Raw genomic sequence first — 17,540 nt, 5'->3', positions numbered from 1 at the left:
TGCATGAAATGTTCCCTTGGTATCTCTGATTTTCTTGAGGAGATCTCTAGTCTTTCCCACTCTATTGTTTTCCTCTGTTTCTTCACCTTGTTCACTTAAGAAGGCTTTCTTGTCTCTCCATGCTATTTTCTGGAACTCTGCATTCGGATGGTTATATCTTTCCTTTTGTCTTTCAATTCTCTTATTTTCTCAGCTATGTGTAAGGCCTCCTCAAACAACCATTTTGCCTTTTTGCATTTCCTTTTCTTGGGGATGGTTTTGATCACCACCTCCTGTAAAATGTTACAAATGTCCATCCACAGTTCTTCAGACTCTCTGTCTATCAGATCTAATCCCTCGCATCTAATCCCTCGCATCTAATCCTCCATTGTATAATCAAAAGGGATTTGATTTAGGTCATACCTGAATGGCCTAATGGTTTTCCCTACATTCTTCAATTTAGGTCTGAATTTTGCAATAAGGAGTTCATGAATGAAGCCACAGTCAGCTCCTGGTCTCGTTTTTGCAGACTGTATAGAGCTTCTCCATTTCTCCTACAAAGAATATAATCAATCTGTCTTCGGTATTGACCATCTGGTGACATCCATGTGTAGGGTCGACTCTTGTTGGAAGAGGGTGTTTGCTATGACGAATGCGTTCTCTTGGCAAAACTCTGTTAGCCTTTGTCCTGCATCATTTTGTACTCCAAGGCCAAACTTTCCTGTTACTCCAGGTATGTCTTGATTTCCTACTTTTGCATTCCAATCCCCTATGATGAAAAGGACATCTTTTTTTTTTTTTTTTTTGGTATCAGTTCTAGAAGGTCTTGTAGGTCTTCATAGAACCAGTCAACAGACTTAGCAATAGGTTGAAGGTTGCTACTGGGGGGCATGTCCACAAGGCTGCAGAACTTTCCATTCCTGCTCCTGTTTCTAAGATAAGCAGAGCCTTGGACACAGTCCTGTTCTCTCCTTGTAAATTAGGATGCCCTGCATCAGAAGAAGGCTTCAGGAACATGTGTCTCCATAATTTTTGTATTTTCTCCAAATGGAACATACAGCTTTTTGTTGGAGTACCGTATGTTTATAAAGCCGTGTTTGTGGCAGGTGTACAGCATCTTCCGTTCTCCACCTACCTAAGTCTGTTCATCTTTGGTTTCTTTTCTCGTGTACATTATTACACAGTGTGGAGTTCATCAGCCTTGCTCTCCAAGAGGTTCTGGTTGAACGGCTACTTTGTGTGTGTCAGTGGGTATCAGTTTGACCCCACCTCCAAACAGACCCTTCCTGCTACCTTTTCCCCTCACTGACAACCATCAGTTTGTGTTCTCAATCCATATGTGGATTTCACTTCTGTGAAGCAGTCTTTCATGGGCATCAATGTCTCCTCGCCGCATCAAAGAGATACCACACGATGTTAGGGTCTGTCTCTCTTGCTTCCTCCCTAAGGTCATCTCTCGGTGCATAGGTTACTGGGGATGTGATCAGGTCCTTCTTTTTCCTGGCTGGGCCATATTCCGTCTCCTGTCTGCCTCACCTCTCTCTCCATTCAACTGTCTGTACCCATTTGGTATGCTTCCGTGTCCCGGCTAGTGCACCTAAGGTGGCGGTGTCCGTCTGGGTGCCCGTGTCTTTTGGAATTCAGATTTTCAAACTGTACACCATGTGGTGGGGGACTGCCCCTTCCTATGGCGGCTGGCTTTCAGACTTGTCAAGGCGCTTGACAGAAGTGTCTTTAATGGCTGTTCCCCGCCAGCGCCCTGGGAGGGTCCCCTTTCCTTGACCTCACTCTTAGCTTTTCTTGTCTGTCGATGTTGTGCTCATGGCTATTTTGAGTGGGGCCAGTTGATCCCTGGTCGGGGTCTGATTTGCATATTTCTGATATTCGCCTCGCTGAGCATCATTTCGGGTGCTTTTTTGTTTCATTATTGGAGTCGTAGTGTTTGCCTCATGATCCTTCAGAGTTTGTCCTGTTTGATATTCTCTTCCATGACTTGCCCCTTTAAACTGTTGGAGGACAGGTAACGATTTCAAGCCCAGGAGTCCGGGTGAATGTGATGCTGCCCAGAAGCCCAGTGTCAGGTCATTGTTGGGCCATGTGGCTAGAAGGTGCAAGGGTTTATTGATGCCCAACTCTGGCTTCTTCTGCAGCCAGAGCTTTAGTGGGAATCCCGTTTAGGGGTTGTAAATGAGGATGGAGTATGCCACAAGAAACACCAAATGCCTGGGTCTCATTTGATCTGTTTCATTCGATTACTTTTTATCCAGAATGGGAGGGGCCTTGGTACAATATTGTGTGTCCTGTAGGACTCCAGAGTCCTTCGGAGTTTTCCGTGGAGAGACAGCTACTCATCTTTGGATTCCGTTCTCATGGAGGTCATTACAGAGTGTTGAGAGAACTGGCCAGACGTGCCTAAGTGTTGGTTGAGTATCTCCTGTGTATGTGACAGTTTGATTTTGTTCATCTCAACGTCCTAATTTCTCCCACAATCAGAAGTTTGTTTCTCCGTTGCTCAGTCTGTTTGCTCTCTCCTAAAACAGTTCGTGATGTGAATTTTTAGGTATTTGCAGTGACTTTGACAGTGTTCTGATTCTGACTGACTTCACTTAATAGGATTATCCCTGGATAGAACGATGTTCGTGCAAAGGGCGTTCTTTCCTTCTGCGTGCCTGAGTCTCTTTCCATCATGTTCACAGATCACTTCCTCTGGACTCGTGTGTCTGTGGACGTTCTGTGTGCTGCACGTGTCAATGTGTTGTAAATGGTGCTGCAGTGCCCGCATGAGTCACTTGTCTCTTTGAAAGCTGGGTTTCTCCAGATGTATCCCTGGAGCTGGGTGGGCCACATCGCCTGGTTGCTGAGTTTTCACCTTGTCAGGGCACTCCTCTCCTGTTCTTTTCATGGCTGTAACCATTTATGTGCCAGATGCAGCATAAAAGCCTTCCCCTTTTCTGATCAGCCTCTCCACCATTTCTTCTTTCCTGCCATTTTTTTTTTTTTTAATTTTCTCTCCCTAGACTTTTTGACGAGGGCCTTTCACACTGGAGCAAGTTGATCCCTCTCATTGTAGTTTTCATTTGGATTGTGTCTTAGAATTCATGAGTTTGAGCGGGTTATCACAGGCCTTTTAAAACTCTCAAGGGTGGGAGTAGGATTTACCAGTTGAACTTGTCTTTTGCCTTGCTGGTGTCTGGCGAAATTGTATTTTCGAAGTCTTGCATTGTAAATTCTTTGAGAGTAGATATCCTTTGGAACCCAGAAGTTGCTATGTATCAGTGTCTCCTTGCCACATCTAATTGATATCACAGGATGTTAGGGTTTGTCTTTCTTACTTATGCACTGTCTAAGGTCATCTCTGGGTACATAGGTTACTAGGGATGTGGTCAGGTCCTTCCTTTGTCTGGCCCTGGCATATTCTGTATTTGGGGGGCCGCACCTCTTTCTCCATTCATCTGTCCATGCCATCTGGTACGCTTCCCTGTCCTGGTTAGTGTACTCAAGGCTGCCATGCACGTTTGGGTGCCTGTATCTTTTGGAACTCTGGTTTTCAAACTGTGTCCTCTGTGGAGGAGGACTGCCTGATCACAGGCTGGCTGGCTTTCTGCTTTTTCAAGGCACCTGATGGCAGTGTCTTTAGTGCCTGTTCTGCACTAGCTCTCCGGGAGGGGTCCCCTTTCCTTGACCTCCCTCTTGGCTCTTCTTTCCTGTCAGTGTTCCGCTCATAGCCATTTGAGTGGGCCAGGTGATCTTTGGTCAGAGTTTGATTTGCACATCTATAATATTCGCCTTGGTGAGCATCCTTATTGGTGCTTTTTTGGCAGGTATGATTTCCAACCCAGCAGCCCTTGTGAATATGATGTTCCCAGAGCAATAGTTTTCAGGTTGCTGTCCGGCCATATGTCTAGAAGGAGGAAGGATTTCTTCCTACCCAGTCCTGGTATGTTGTGCAGTCAGAGGTTTAGTGGAAGCTCTGCTTGAGGGTTGTAAAAGAGGCTGAATGGTGCCAGCTGTTGTATTTGTTAGCCCTGTCTGACTCTGCGACCCCTTGGACTGTAGCACGCCAGGCTTCCTTCACTATGTCCTGCAGTTTGCTCAAACTCATGTCCAGTGAGTCGGTGATTCCATCTAACCATCTCATCCTCTTTCACCCCCTTCTCCTCCTGCCCACAGTCTTTCCCACCATCAGGGTCTTTTCCAGTGAGTTAGTTCTTTGCATTAGATGGCTGAAGTATTGGAGCTTCAGCTTCAACATCAATCCTTCCAGTGAATATTCAGGGATGATTTGCTTTAGGATGGACTGGTTTGATCTCCTTGTTGTCCAAGTACCTCTCAAGAGTCTTCTCTTGCACCATAGTTCCAACACATGAATTCTTCTAAGCTTAACCTTCTTTATGGTCCAACTCTCACATCCGTACATGACTCCTGTGCATGTACATCCGTACATCCATACATGACCACACATAGCTTTGACTGTACAGACCTTTATCGATAAAGCAATGTCTCTGCTTTCTAATATGCTATCTGGGTTTGTCGCTGCCTTTTTTTATTTTCAAGGAGAAATCATCTTTCAACTTGATGGCTGCAGCCACAGTGCACAGTGATTTTGGAGCCCAAGAAAATAAAGTCAGTCTGTGTTTCCATTTTTTTGTCCCCATCTATTTGCCATGAAGTGATAGGACCTGATGCCATGATCTTATTTTTTTGAATGTTGAATTTTAAGCCAGCTTTTTCACTCTCCTTTTTGACCTCATCGAGAGGTTATTTCCTCTTAGCTTCCTGCCACTCCAGTGTTGTCATCTGCATATCTAGGATTATAGATATTTCTCCCAGCAATCTCGATTCCAGCTTTAGCTTCTCCCGACTGTCATTTTGCGTGATATAGTCTGCGTGTAAATTAAAGAAGCAGGTTGTCTATATACAGCTCTGATGTACTCATTTTCAATTTTGAACTAGTTCATTGTTCTATGTCCAGTTCTAACTGTTGCTTCTTGACCTGCATACAGGTTTTGCAGGAGGCAGATAAAGTGGTCTGGTGTTGCCAACTCTTTAAAAATTTTCCACAGTTTGTTGTGATCCACACAGTCAAAGGCTTTGACATAGTCAATAAAGCAGAAGTAGGTGTTTTTCTGGAATTCCCTTGCTTTTCCTATGATCTAACAGATGTTCACGATTTAATCTCTGATTCCTCTGCCTTTTGTAAATCCAGCTTATACATCTGGAAATTCTTGGTTCACATACTGTTGAAGCCTAACTTGAAGGATTTTGAGCATTACTTTGCTGGCATGTTAGATGAGTGCAATTGTGTGATATTTTGAACATTCTTTGGCATTGCCCTTCTTTGAGATTGGAATGAAAACTGACATTTTTCCAGTTCTGTGGCCACTGCTGAGTTTTCCAAATTTGCTAGCATATTGAGTGCAGCACTTTCACAGTATCATTTTTTAGGATTTGACATAGCTCAGCTGGAATTCTATCACCTCCACTAGCTTTGTTCATAGTGGTGCTTCCTAAGGCATACTTGTGGTCACACTCCAGGATGTCTGGCTTAAGGTGAGTGATCACACCATTGTGGTTATCTGGGGCATTAAGATCTTTTTTGTATAGTCCTTCTGTGTCGTCTCGCCACCTCTTCTTAATATCTTCTGCTTCTGTTAGGTTCATACCATTTCTGTCCTTTATTGTGCCCATCTTTGCTTGAAATGTTGCCTTGGTATCTCTGATTTTCTTGAAGAGATCTCCAGTCTTTGCCATTCTATATTTTTTCCTCTGTTTCTTTGCATTGTTCATTTAAGAAGGTTTTCTTATCTCTTCTGGCTATAGTCTGGAACTCTGCATCCAAATGTGTATGTCTTTCCTTTTCTCCTTTGCATTTCGCTTCTCTCTTCTCAGCTATCTGTAAGGCCTCCTCAGACAATCATTTTGCCTTCCTGCATTTCCTTTTCTTGGAGATGGTTTTGATTATTGCCTCCTATACAATGTTTTGAACCTCTGTATTTCATCAGGAACTCTGTCAGATCGAATCCCTTGAATCTATTTGTCACTTCCTCTGTATAATCATAATGGATTTATTTAAGTCATACCGGAATGGCCTAGTGGTTTTTTCTACTTTCTTCAATTTAAGCCTGAATTTTGCAGTGAGTTCATGATCTGAGCCACAGTCAGCTCCTGGTCTTTTTTCTGCTGACTGTATGGAGCTTCTCCATCTTCGGCTGCAAAGAATATAATGAGTCTGATTTCAGAATTGACCATCTGCTGATGCCCATGTGTAGAGTTGTCCCTTGTGTTGCTGGAAGAGGGTGTTTGCTATGACCAGCGAGTTTTCTTGGTAAAACTCTGTTAGCCTTTGCCCTGTTTCATTCTGTACTCCAAGGCTGATGTTGCCCATTACTCATCTCTTGATTTCCTACTTTTGCATTCCAGTCCCCTAAGATGAAAAGGACATCTTTTTTTGGTGTTAATTCTAGATCTTATAGGTCTTCATAGAACCATTCAACTTTAGCTGCTTTGGCATTCTTTTTCATAGCTGAATGGTCATTCCATTGTATACTGATACCTTGAGTTTATCCTTTCATCTGTTGCCAGACATTGGGTAGTTTTTCCAGTGTGCCATTTGTAAACAGTGGTGCTGTGATCATTGTTGTGCAAGCATGTTTTCCAGTTTGGGTTTCCGCAGGACCTGTGCTCAGCAGTGGTATGTCTAGATGGTCTGATGGCACTCTTCCTGGTTTATTAACCAACCTCTGTACTCCTCTCTATCCAGCTCTACCAATTTACTTTTCCCCCAACGGTGTAGGAGGGTTCCCTTTGCTCCAGGCTGTGTCCAGCATTTTCTCCTTGGAGACTTGTTCACAATGACCCTTCTGACTGCTGTCAGGGGCAACCTCATTGGAGTTTTGATCTGCTGTTCTGTAATCATTAGGGATGAAGAACTTGTCTTCCTGTGCTTTGGTTGAAAAGAGTATGAGTAAAGTGTAAGTTTACTACACAAAGATCATGGCATCCAGTACCACCACTTCATGGCAAATAGATGGGGAGACAATAGAAACAGTGACAGACTTTGTTTTGCGGGGGCTCCAAAATCACTGCAGATGGTGACTGCAGCCATGAAATTAAAAGATGCTTACTCCTTAGAGATGTTACTTTGCCAACAAAGGTCCATGTAGTCAAGGCTATGGCTTTTCCAGTGGTCATGTATGGATGTGAGAGTAGGACTATAAAAAAGCTGAGCAGCAAAGAATTGATGGTTTTGAATTGTGGTGCTGGAGAAGACTCTTGAGAGTCCCTTGGACTGCAAGGAGATTAAACCAGTCAATCCTGAAGGAAATCAGTCCTGAATATTCAATCCTGAATATTAATTGAAGGACTGATGTTGAAGCTGAAACTCCAATACTTTGGCCACCTGATGCGAAGAACTGAGTCATTGGAAAAGACCCTGGTGCTGGGAAAGATTGAAGGCGAGAGGAGAAGGGGACAGAGGATGAGATGGCTGGATGGCATCATCGACTCAATGCACATGAGTTTGAGTAAGCTCCATGAGTTGGTGATGGACAGGGAAGCCTGGCGTGCTGCAGTCCATGGGGTTGCAAAGAGTCAGACACGACTGAGTGACTGAACTGAACTGAAAGTGTAGGTTGGAAACTGGCTTCCTGAATGTGAGCCCCATGGTATTTCTTTATCCTTGACCTACCTGGGCCCATTTCTTGAGGGCAGGTGTCTTTGACATCCCCAGTTTGAAGTGTCCTGAACCACAGGTTCTAAAGCTGCTGTTTTACGCCAAGTGGCCACAAGGCGGCAGCACTTACTCATGGCCAGCTGTGGTTCCGCCTGCCTCGAGGGCTCAGGGAAAGCGGGGCTTCTGGGCTGTGAATGAGACTGGAATGTGGCAGCACAGTCACCCAAGGGCATCCATCTCATTCGTTCTTCCTCCTTACACTTCAACCCTAGATTAATCTCAGCTACTGTAAATTCAAGGTCCTGAGGATGCTATTCTAAGAAGGGGGTGACTCTAAGGAAAGAGGCTGGATGCAGGGTGGGATGCCCACCCCTGCTGAACTGGAGACCTGGGGTCTTTTCAGACCTCTTTGAGCGCAGACGTTCACATCCTTTTGGGTGCATCAGGTATGTTTTAGGTGCAGGATGGACCCCCAGATCTGGAGATTGTGGTGCCATTCAGACAAGACCCCTGGAGAAGGGAATGGCAACCCACTCCAGTACTCTTGCCTGAAGAACCCCATAGACAGAGGAACCTGGTGGGCTACAGTCCATGGGGTCGCACAGTTGGACATGACTGAACGACTAACACTTTCCCACTTTTCAGATAAGACCAGGCATTCCAAATCAAAGAAGGGGATTATTTACTGATACATTCATCCCAGCTCCCTCAGCCCCACAGGCTTGCCCTCGAGTCTTCCCAGGCTCCAGAGATATGACAACAGTTTAGGCTCCTGAGTTTGCAGCAGAACATAGTAGGCACTTCTGTCTGTTTGGAGTGTTTTTATTTCCTTTTTATTTTTGAGGGGATATTGTCCCGGGTTCAATCCTTGGGTCGGGGAGATCCCACAGAGAAGGAAATGGCAACTCACTGCAGTATTCTTGTGGCGAAAATCCAATGGACAGAGGATCCAGGCAGGCTATGGTGAAGGGGATCACAACAGAGCCCACACTCAACTTGGAGAGTAAAAAAAAAAAGTGTCACTTTTTTATGTTGTTTCAATTACATTTGTACAGCAAGAGGATGCACCTATACACATACACTTATTCTCTTTTAGATTCTCTTCCCAGATAGCTTTTGACAGAGTGTTCAGTAGAGTTCCCTCTGATCTAAGTAGGTTCTTGTTGATTCTTTATTTTATAAATATGGGTTTGTATATCTTCAGTCCAAAGTTTTATATGGCCCCTGAATTTGCCCTTCCCTAATCCTAAAGTTTTGGATTTTTGGTCTAGAGTCTCTCCCTTCTGAACATTAGTTCATTGCTCAGTATTTTTAGATTCCAGCTGGACATCTCTAGCTTTATCCACATTGCTGCAAATGGCATTACGCCGTTCGTTTTCATAGCTGAGAATAATTCCATTCTATTTTGATACCAGGAGTCTTATCCCTTCATCTGTCATTGGTCATTTGGTTGTTTGACCATTTTGCCATTGTAAATAGTGGTGCCATGAACGTTGCTGTGCAAGCATATTTTCCAATTCGGATTTCTGGAGGACGGTGCCCAGAGGTGGTATGTCTAGATGGTCTGGTGGCACTCTTTCTGGTTTATTAACCAACCTCTGTGCTCTTCTCCATCCGGCTCTACCAATTTACGTTTCCCCCAGTGGTGTAGGAGGGTTCCCTTTGCTCCAGGCTGTGTCCAGGATTTTCCCCTTGGAAACTTGTTCATGATGACCCTTCTGGCAGCTGTCAGAGGCGACCTCATTGCAGTTTTGATTTGCCTTCCTGTAATCACTGGGGATATAGAACTTGTCTCCCTGTGCTTTGTTTGAAAGAGTGTGAGTAAAGTGTAGGTTGGAAATCGGCTTCCTGAAAGTGGGCCCCGTTTGGAATTTTTATCCCTGACCTAGGGGGGGCTGGTTTTTTGAGGGCGGGTGTATTTTTACATCCCCAGAGGTCTTGTGAGTTTGAAGCACCCTGAAGCACAGTTTCACAAGTTGGAAGCTTTTCAGACCTGTTTCCACACAGATTTTCACATTCTTTAGGTGCACTGGTGTGCTCTAGGTTCATGACGGCCCACTGTGATCTTGAGGTTGTTTTGCCAATCAGAAGGGGCTAAGCACTATAGTCAAAGAGGGAATCATTTCCTGGTACATCCCTTTTAGGTCCTTCGGTGCCAGATCACTCCAGTCTTGTCTCCCAGCCTTATCAGGCTCGAGAGATATGAAAATAGCCCAGGGTCCCAAGGTTGCAGTGGAATATAGTAGACACCACTTTCCCTTTTAGATTTGACCCTTAGAGGACCAGCGGTTCAGATCTAAAATTCTTTCCATGCTTGGAGTTCAACCCAGAGAAGACGTAATTTTCTAATAGTTTCTAGTATTTCATAATAACAACACAAGATGATTTTCACAGTTTTTTGTTCATCAGCAAGAAGGTTTTATACCTTTATGGAATGCTAAACATTTTAAAATGTAATTTCAGAACGGTCTTTTCATAGGCTTCCCCCTCAGGAAAACTGAAAGAAAAAGGTCATGCCTTCCATGAAGAATTTTTCCCTACCTAAAGGACCTCCTTAAACTGGACAGGTGTCTAGACTACACCCCTCTCAAATGATACCTTCTCCATAAAACCTTTCCCAATTCTTTGCTCTTGAGGATAATTTTCCCTTCTTCAGTTGGTAGTTTTTATAATGAACCACATGGTGAAAGGACAACAAAAGTTGCCAGTTTGAAAAAAGACGATAAATCATTTCCCCTTATGCTCTTTTGTCTGTTGGTTCCTACTTTTCTATTGTAGACAAGCAACAAAAACTGGACTTGCAGCTTTAGCTATCATAAAGGGCTTTGTCTTAAGCAGAGTTTTAGGTCGTGAACATTTTAGGGAGGGCAAGGATAAGTGTTGAGTGATCTGATAAGAATTCAGGCAGTTTATCTTGTCTTTGACAGCTCTGAGATTTAAGCCAACTCATTGTTCTTAGGTACTACATGGTGAGGAGTTCAAAGCTTAATGAAGTGACAGTAGACTGAAACGGACTTAAAGCCTTGAATATATTCCCTCTAATTCCCTATTTAGCATGAAAATGTTAGTTTAAAAATAGAAGGAGACACCAGGCGTGGAGAAATTACTGGAGCAAATTTCTGGCAGACTTTAGGTGTCCGAAAGTAGTTCAGTTAGATTGTATTTAATGAGGACCAAAGGAGTAGTGACCAAAGCCCAATGCCTTGAATTTAATAGACCTAGACTGAAGTCTGGAGAAGGAAATGGCAACCCGCTCCAGTATTCTTGCCTTGAGAATCCCAAGGATGGGGGAGCCTGGTGGGCTGCTGTCTATGGGGTCGTGCAGAGTCGGACACGACTGAATCGACTTAGCAGCAGCAGCAGCAGACTGAAGTCACTTCTGCTACAGATTAACAGTGTTTTAGGAAGTCACTTGAGTTTATGCATGGAATAGGATTAATTCATGATCCAGATAATCACGATGGTGTGATCACTGACCTAGAGCCAGACATCCTGGAATGTGAAGTCAAGTGGGCCTTTGGAAGCATCACTATGAACAAAGCTAGTGGCAGTGATGAATTCTAGTTGATCTATTTCAAATCCTGAAAGATGATGCTATGAAAGTGCTGTATTCAATATGCCAGCAAATTCTGAAAACTCAGCAGTGGCCACAGGACTGTTTGAAAAGGTCAGTTTTCATTCCAATCCCTAAGAAAGGCAATGCCAAAGAATGCTCAAACTACCGCACAACTGTACTCATCTCACACGCTGGTAAAGTAATGCTCAAAATTCTCCAATCCAGGCTTCAGTAATATGTGAACCGTGAACTTCCTGATGTTCAAGTTGGTTTTAGAAAAGGCAGAGGAACAAGAGATCAAATTGCCAACATCCGCTGGATCATCAAAAAAGCAAAAGAGTTCCAGAAAAACATCTATTTCTGCTTTATTGACTATGCCAAAGCCTTTGACTGTGTGGATCACAATAAACTGTGGACAATTCTGAAAGAGATGGGAATACCAGACCACCTGACCTGCCTCTTGAGAAACCTGTATGCAGGTCAGGAAGCAACAGTTAGAACTGGACATGGAACAACAGACTGGTTCCAAATAGGAAAAGGAGTACATCAAGGCTGTATATTGTCACCCTGCTTATTTAACTTCTATGCAGAGTACATCATGAGAAACGCTGGACTGGAAGAAACACAAACTGGAATCAAGATTGCTGGGAGAAATATCAATAACCTCAGATATGCAGATGACACCACCCTTATGGCAGAAAGTGAAGAAGAACTAAAAAGCCTCTTGATGAAAGTGAAAGAGGAGAGTGAAAAAGTTGGCTTAAAGCTCAACATTCAGAAAACAAAGATCATGGCATCTGATCCCATCACTTCATGGCAAATAGATGGGGAAACAGTGGAAACAGTGACGGACTTTATTTTGGGGGCTCCAAAATCACTGCAGCCATGAAATTAAAAGACACTTACTCCTTGGAAGGAAAGTTATGACCAACCTAGACAGCATATTAAAAAGCAGAGACATTACTTTGCCAACAAAGGTCCGTGTAGTAAAGGCCATGGTTTTTCGAGTAGTCATGTATGGATGTGAGAGTTGGACGATAAGAAAGCTGAGCACCGAGGAACTGATGCTTTTGATCTGTGGTGTTGGAGAAGACTCTTGAGAGTCCCTTGACTACAAAGAGATCCAACCAGTCCATCCTAAAAGAAATCAGTCCCGAGGGTTCTTTGGAAGGAATGATGTTGAAGCTGAAACTGCAATACTTTGGCCACCTCATGAGAAGCGCTGACTCATTTGAAAAGACCCTGATGCTGGGAAAGATTGAAGGCAGGAGGAGAAGGGGACGACAGAGGATGAGACGGTTGGATGGCATCACGGACTCAATGGACATGAGTTTGAGTAAACTCCGGGAGTTGGTGATGGACAGGGAGGCCTGGCGTGCTGCAGTCCATGCGGTCGCAAAGAGTCGGACACGACTGAGCGACTGAACTGAATTGAGGATTAATCACTTCCTTTTCTGAGCATTTTATATATTTTTATCTAGGTGTTCTCATAGGCGTTTGTATGCTTTTCCTCTTTCTTGTTCAAGGTCACAGCACTTTCGCGCTCGCCCTCTGTGATTGTGCGTGTCCAGCCGGCTCCTCCTTTACGTCTGGTCCCTTCTTTGTGGTCACAGTCACCGCCTTCGATCCCAAATGTTCTCTTTTCACGGCGAAAGTATGAAAATCTCCAAAATTTACGGCAATCCCACTCGCCGAATAGGGATTACTGCTCAAGTGGAGGCAGGCAGGTCAGGGACCTCTTCTCGTCGTTCCTTTTTCTCCTGCATTTTCTCCTATGGAATATTTGTAGGAGTAGCAGGCGCAGCAGCGGGCATGCAGGCAGAGCTTTTTCTGGTAGGAACACAAATATTCGACTCCTGCTGTCCTTCCGGAGACATTCTCTTCGCACCTAGGTGGGGACCAATTTCTGGGTCGGACTGTCCCGTCTTTCCTGTTTTCAGTCCGTCGCTTCCGCCCGGAGTTGCTATAAGTTCCCGCTGTGAGTAGCTACTTCCGCCAGGAGTCCTTAGCGTCTTGAACTTGGAAAGTGGCCCTGGGCGGCCTTCTCATTCTTTCAGCCTGGCTACCCGAAGCCAGATCTCAAGGTGGAGGCGGCAGCGGCTGGGCCTGTCGCAGAGCGTTCTTTTTGCCCAAGTCCTGGGCCTGAGGTTACTTAGAGGTGCGGGAGAGGCGCCCAGCCTGGCCCAGCCCGGGCCTTCCCCGGGCCAGTGACAGTGGCCAGAGGCCTCGCCGCGCCCACCCCAGCCCGGGGCGGGGCGCGGCCTCCGATCCCGGGTCCCGCCCCTACTGCCTGCTGGGGCGCGGGATCAGTGTCTTCAGCCCAGGAGCGGTGGAACCGTTTTGCACCTCTGGGAGTCCGCAGTCCCCTGGCTCCGGCCGCTGGAGAACATGGAATTTGCTGAGCTGATCAAGACCCCTAGGGTGGATAATGTGGTGCTGCACCGACCTTTCTATCCGGCCGTCGAGGGGACCTTGTGTCTGACTGGCCACCACCTGATCCTCTCCTCCCGGCAGGACAACACAGAGGAGCTGTGGCTTCTCCATTCAAACATTGACGCCATCGACAAGAGGTGAGTGCTGGTCCCATCCATCCCCTGTTCTGCGCGCAACTCAGATGCTTGTCTGCGGAAACCCGTCCTAGCGTTTTCCTTGTGTCCCCTCGCCCAACCAGTCAGCAGAACGACCCTCGCTCTGGCCTAGATTGAGGGTTTGAGTTTTAGAAAGCTGAAACCATCCAGTTGAGATACCGGGTTTCCATTCAGTCTGATTGGGTTACCGTATGGTTGTTACCGTGATTATCATTTTTGGTACATAACACTGTTTGGATGGATTTGCAACGTTTTCATTTTAAATTTCTTTTCCTTGCATCATCATATTCCTTGAATGTTAATTGCCCATCATAGTTCATGAAGTTGTGAGTGAATGTGATTACAAAGTCTTTACTTGCAACTTTTGAGGAAAACTGAAAAAATTCAGTATATAGTGTCTAAATTCCACAAACCCTTCTCCCCTCCTCTCGGAAATGTTCAGTTTATCATATTTCTCCTTGTTTCTTACCTTCTGGATCATCAATTTAAGACTTCCCATTTTGGAAGATTCAGTCAGTTCAGTTCAGTGGCTCAGTCGTGTCCGACTCTTTGCGACCCCATGAATCGCAGCAGGCCAGGCCTCCCTGTCCATCACCCAGAGTTCGCTCAAACTCATGTCCATAGAGTCGGTGATGCCATCCAGCCATCTCATCCTCTGTCGTCCTTTTCTCCTTCTGCCCCCAATCCCTCCCAGCATCAGGGTCTTTTCCAATGAGTCAACTCTTCGCATGAGGTGGCCAAAGTATTGGAGTTTCAGCTTCAACATCAGTCCTTCCAATGAACACCCAGGACTGATCTCCTTTAGAATGGACTGGTTGGATCTCCTTGCAGTCCAAGGGACTCTCAAGAGTCTTCTGCAATACCACAGTTCAAAAGCATCAATTCTTCCGCACTCAGCTTTCTTCACAGTCCAACTCTCACATCCATACATGACCACTGGAAAAACCATAGCCTTGACTAGACAGACTTTTGTTGGCAAAGTAATGTCTCTGCTTTTGAATATGCTATCTGTGTTGGTCATAACTGTCCTTCCAAGGAATAAGTGTCTTTTGGAAGATTAGAATGTGTTTTATTTTCTTCACTCTCCTGTGCTTTTGCAAAGAACAGAATAGGCTCTTAAACAAAGGTATTAATTAATTGACTTTTTTTTTTTTTTTGCACCGCAGGCTCTCTTTCCAGGGTAGTGTCTCAAGAGGCTAAAAGTTATAGTTCATCTGTAGTCAAAATTACCATTTCCCCAATGGTTTTGTGTACTTTAGCCAGAAGGTAATTTGGTCATCCAACTTACACTAAAGTGAAAATGAATGACAAAAGTTTTTCGGTTAGCTCTCAGGAGAATTTGGAGGTGAAGAACATTCCCAAAGTGGTTATGCCTTAAAAGAAAATTATTTCTAATAGGAAAAGTTAAACAATATGAGTGAAGTGATGATAGATTTATTTTCAAGCAGCAGACTCCTGTTTGACTCCTGAGATCACCTTCTCCTGTGTAAAAGTTTTCAGTGTTCCCTTTTTGCCTTCGTGGTGGTGGTGGTTTAGTTAATCAAGTCCGACTCTTACAACCCCGTGGACTGTAGCCACAGGCTCCTCTGTCCATGAGATTTCTCAGACAAGAATACTGGAGTGGATTGCCATTTCCTTCTCCTGGGATCTTGCCTACCCAGGGATGGAGCCCTCATCTCCTGCATTGCAGGCAGGTTCTTTATAGCTGAGCCCCCAGGGCAGACCCCTTAGTCTGTTGTGTATGGCAGTCCTTGTTCCGGTCCTAATCTACTTTTCCCTGTTCAGTTCTTGCCATTCTCTTTCCTGAACTCGTTTTACCAGTCAGTCCTCACTTTTTTTTTTTTTTTGAAGTTTGTTTTTGTATTGGGTTTTGAGAATTCTTCATTCTGCATACAAGCCCTTTATCAGATATTTTTGATTTGCAGATATTTTGTTTGCATTCTCACAATGCTTTTCAAAGAGCAAATGTTCTTAATTTTGATAAAATCCAATTTATCAAATGTTTCTTTTCTGGGTTGGTATTTTGATGTTGTAACTAAGAAATCTTTGTCTAATCCAAGGTCACAAAGACTTTTCTCCTATTTTTCTTTTTCTTTTTTTATATGATATTATACATGTTTTAATGCCATTTTGGTTCATCCATGTCCTGCATTCTCTCACGTCTGTATTTTACTGACGCTCTTCCTTCTGCCTGGAATGCTTGCACCTCCCAAATTTGTTAAACATTCATTGACTGCCTTATGTTTCCGACATTTTGTAAAACATTAAAGACAGCACGATGAATAAAATATCGCTCTTGCCTTGCAGGAGGTTTACAGGCTATCATCCAGCCGTTATTCATCTATCAGTATTCAGTTTAACCATTTCAATCTGCCACCCGTTTCACACAACTAAAAGTAATCCTCCTCCCCTTGAAATCCTATAGCTCTTTATACCTCTTTCATAAATATTTGTTAAAATTTGTGTTTTGATAGTTATGTTATGTGTTGGCTCCTTGAAGTCAGGGCAGGAATTTGGTTAATATTTATCTCCATCAAAGCTCCTATCTGTGGCATGGGCAGATAGGCACTTAGGAAATAAAAGACTTAACCACTGAGTGGAGAGTGGTGACACAGAATACAAATTAGAGTTTCTCTATGCCATCAACTCTTTTCTTTCTTTTTTATCTCTTCCTGTGGTTTGTTTTCTGTTTTGTCATTTCATATTTACCTACCATTTACCACATGCTGGGCCTGGTTGGGCTTAAATGAATGTTTAAGATAAGGACCTTTTAATCCTTAGAGAAAAGACAGATTGTACACACTTTTTACCTGGGAAGCAGCATGATGTAATGGAAAGAGCGTGAGCTAGGTGGTAAGAGCCGAGTTTGTTGAGTTGTTGCTTTCAGAAAAGAGTTATTTACTTCCTTGTGTCTTCTGTATGGTGAGCGCTGCCTGGGCTGTGGATGTGCAGTGGTGGCTGAGACAGACGAGGAGCTTGTATACTGGGGAGGAGATGGACATTCAAATAAATCAACAAATAAATATGTAACAGCATCAGGTAATAAGTGCCAGGAAGGAAAAAAAGGAAAATGTGAGGATGGAGAATGCCTGGAGGCAGTGTGTTTAGAAGGAGTGTTCGAGAGGACAAGTGATTTCGAATTAACGAAGGGAGGAAGCCTGTACTGAATATCGGAGGAAGGCGCGTTCCAGCCAAGCTCCAGCCAAAGAGAATGCAAATACAGAGACTTGAGACAGGAGCACGCCTGGCGTGTGGGAGGAAGAACAAAGAGGCCAGTGTGGCAGGAGGGCAGTGAGCATGGGGTAGGGCACGAGGGGCACTGGGCGACCACAGAAGCTGTGGTTGGAGGCATCAGCAGTGGCCAGATCATGTGCGGGCTGAGATGCCACTGTGATGGTTTTCATGGGAAGCGTTGCAGAGCTGAAAGCAAGAAAGTGTAGCAGTTGATAGAATTCTAGAAGATGATTCTAGTCATTGGCAGAAAACGGATGGTAGAAGAGCAAGAGTGGAAGCAGAAGGCCCAGGTAGACTGTTGGGTACTTCAGGCAAAAGATGATGGTGACTTACGAGTGGAAGCAGAAGTAGTGTGATCAACCGTGGTCAGGGTTGAGGTGTATTTTAACTAATTTGTTAATTTTTGGCTGTTCTGGGTCTTCACTGTTGCCCATGGGCTTCTCCTGGTTGCGGTGCCCTGGCTCCTCCTCTCCGTGGCTCCCCCTGTTGTGCAGCATGGGCTCTCGGGCAC

General features: G+C 44.5%; 1 protein-coding gene across 4 annotated transcripts in view; it reads left to right on the top strand.

The window, feature by feature from the left end:
* The window catches only part of MTMR9 (myotubularin related protein 9), a 116,960-nt gene that overhangs the window by 30,944 nt on the left and 68,476 nt on the right, over window positions 1–17,540 (top strand). The window contains exon 1 of one of the 4 annotated variants that reach the window (XM_061425017.1): window positions 13,159–13,777. The exons of 2 other annotated variants lie outside the window; for them this stretch is intronic. In XM_061425017.1, the coding sequence (XP_061281001.1) occupies window positions 13,596–13,777 (182 nt within the window). In that variant the 5' untranslated portion in view covers window positions 13,159–13,595. Of the gene's footprint in view, window positions 1–13,158; window positions 13,778–17,540 lie in introns of those variants that run through there. One more of the 4 variants, XM_061425018.1, reaches the window with a different exon arrangement.

The sequence above is a fragment of the Bos javanicus genome, chromosome 8 (genome assembly GCF_032452875.1).
Source record: "Bos javanicus breed banteng chromosome 8, ARS-OSU_banteng_1.0, whole genome shotgun sequence".
NCBI lineage: Eukaryota > Metazoa > Chordata > Mammalia > Artiodactyla > Bovidae > Bos > Bos javanicus.
Note: the sequence above shows the minus strand (reverse complement) of the source record. Positions and strands in the feature narration are given on the sequence as shown.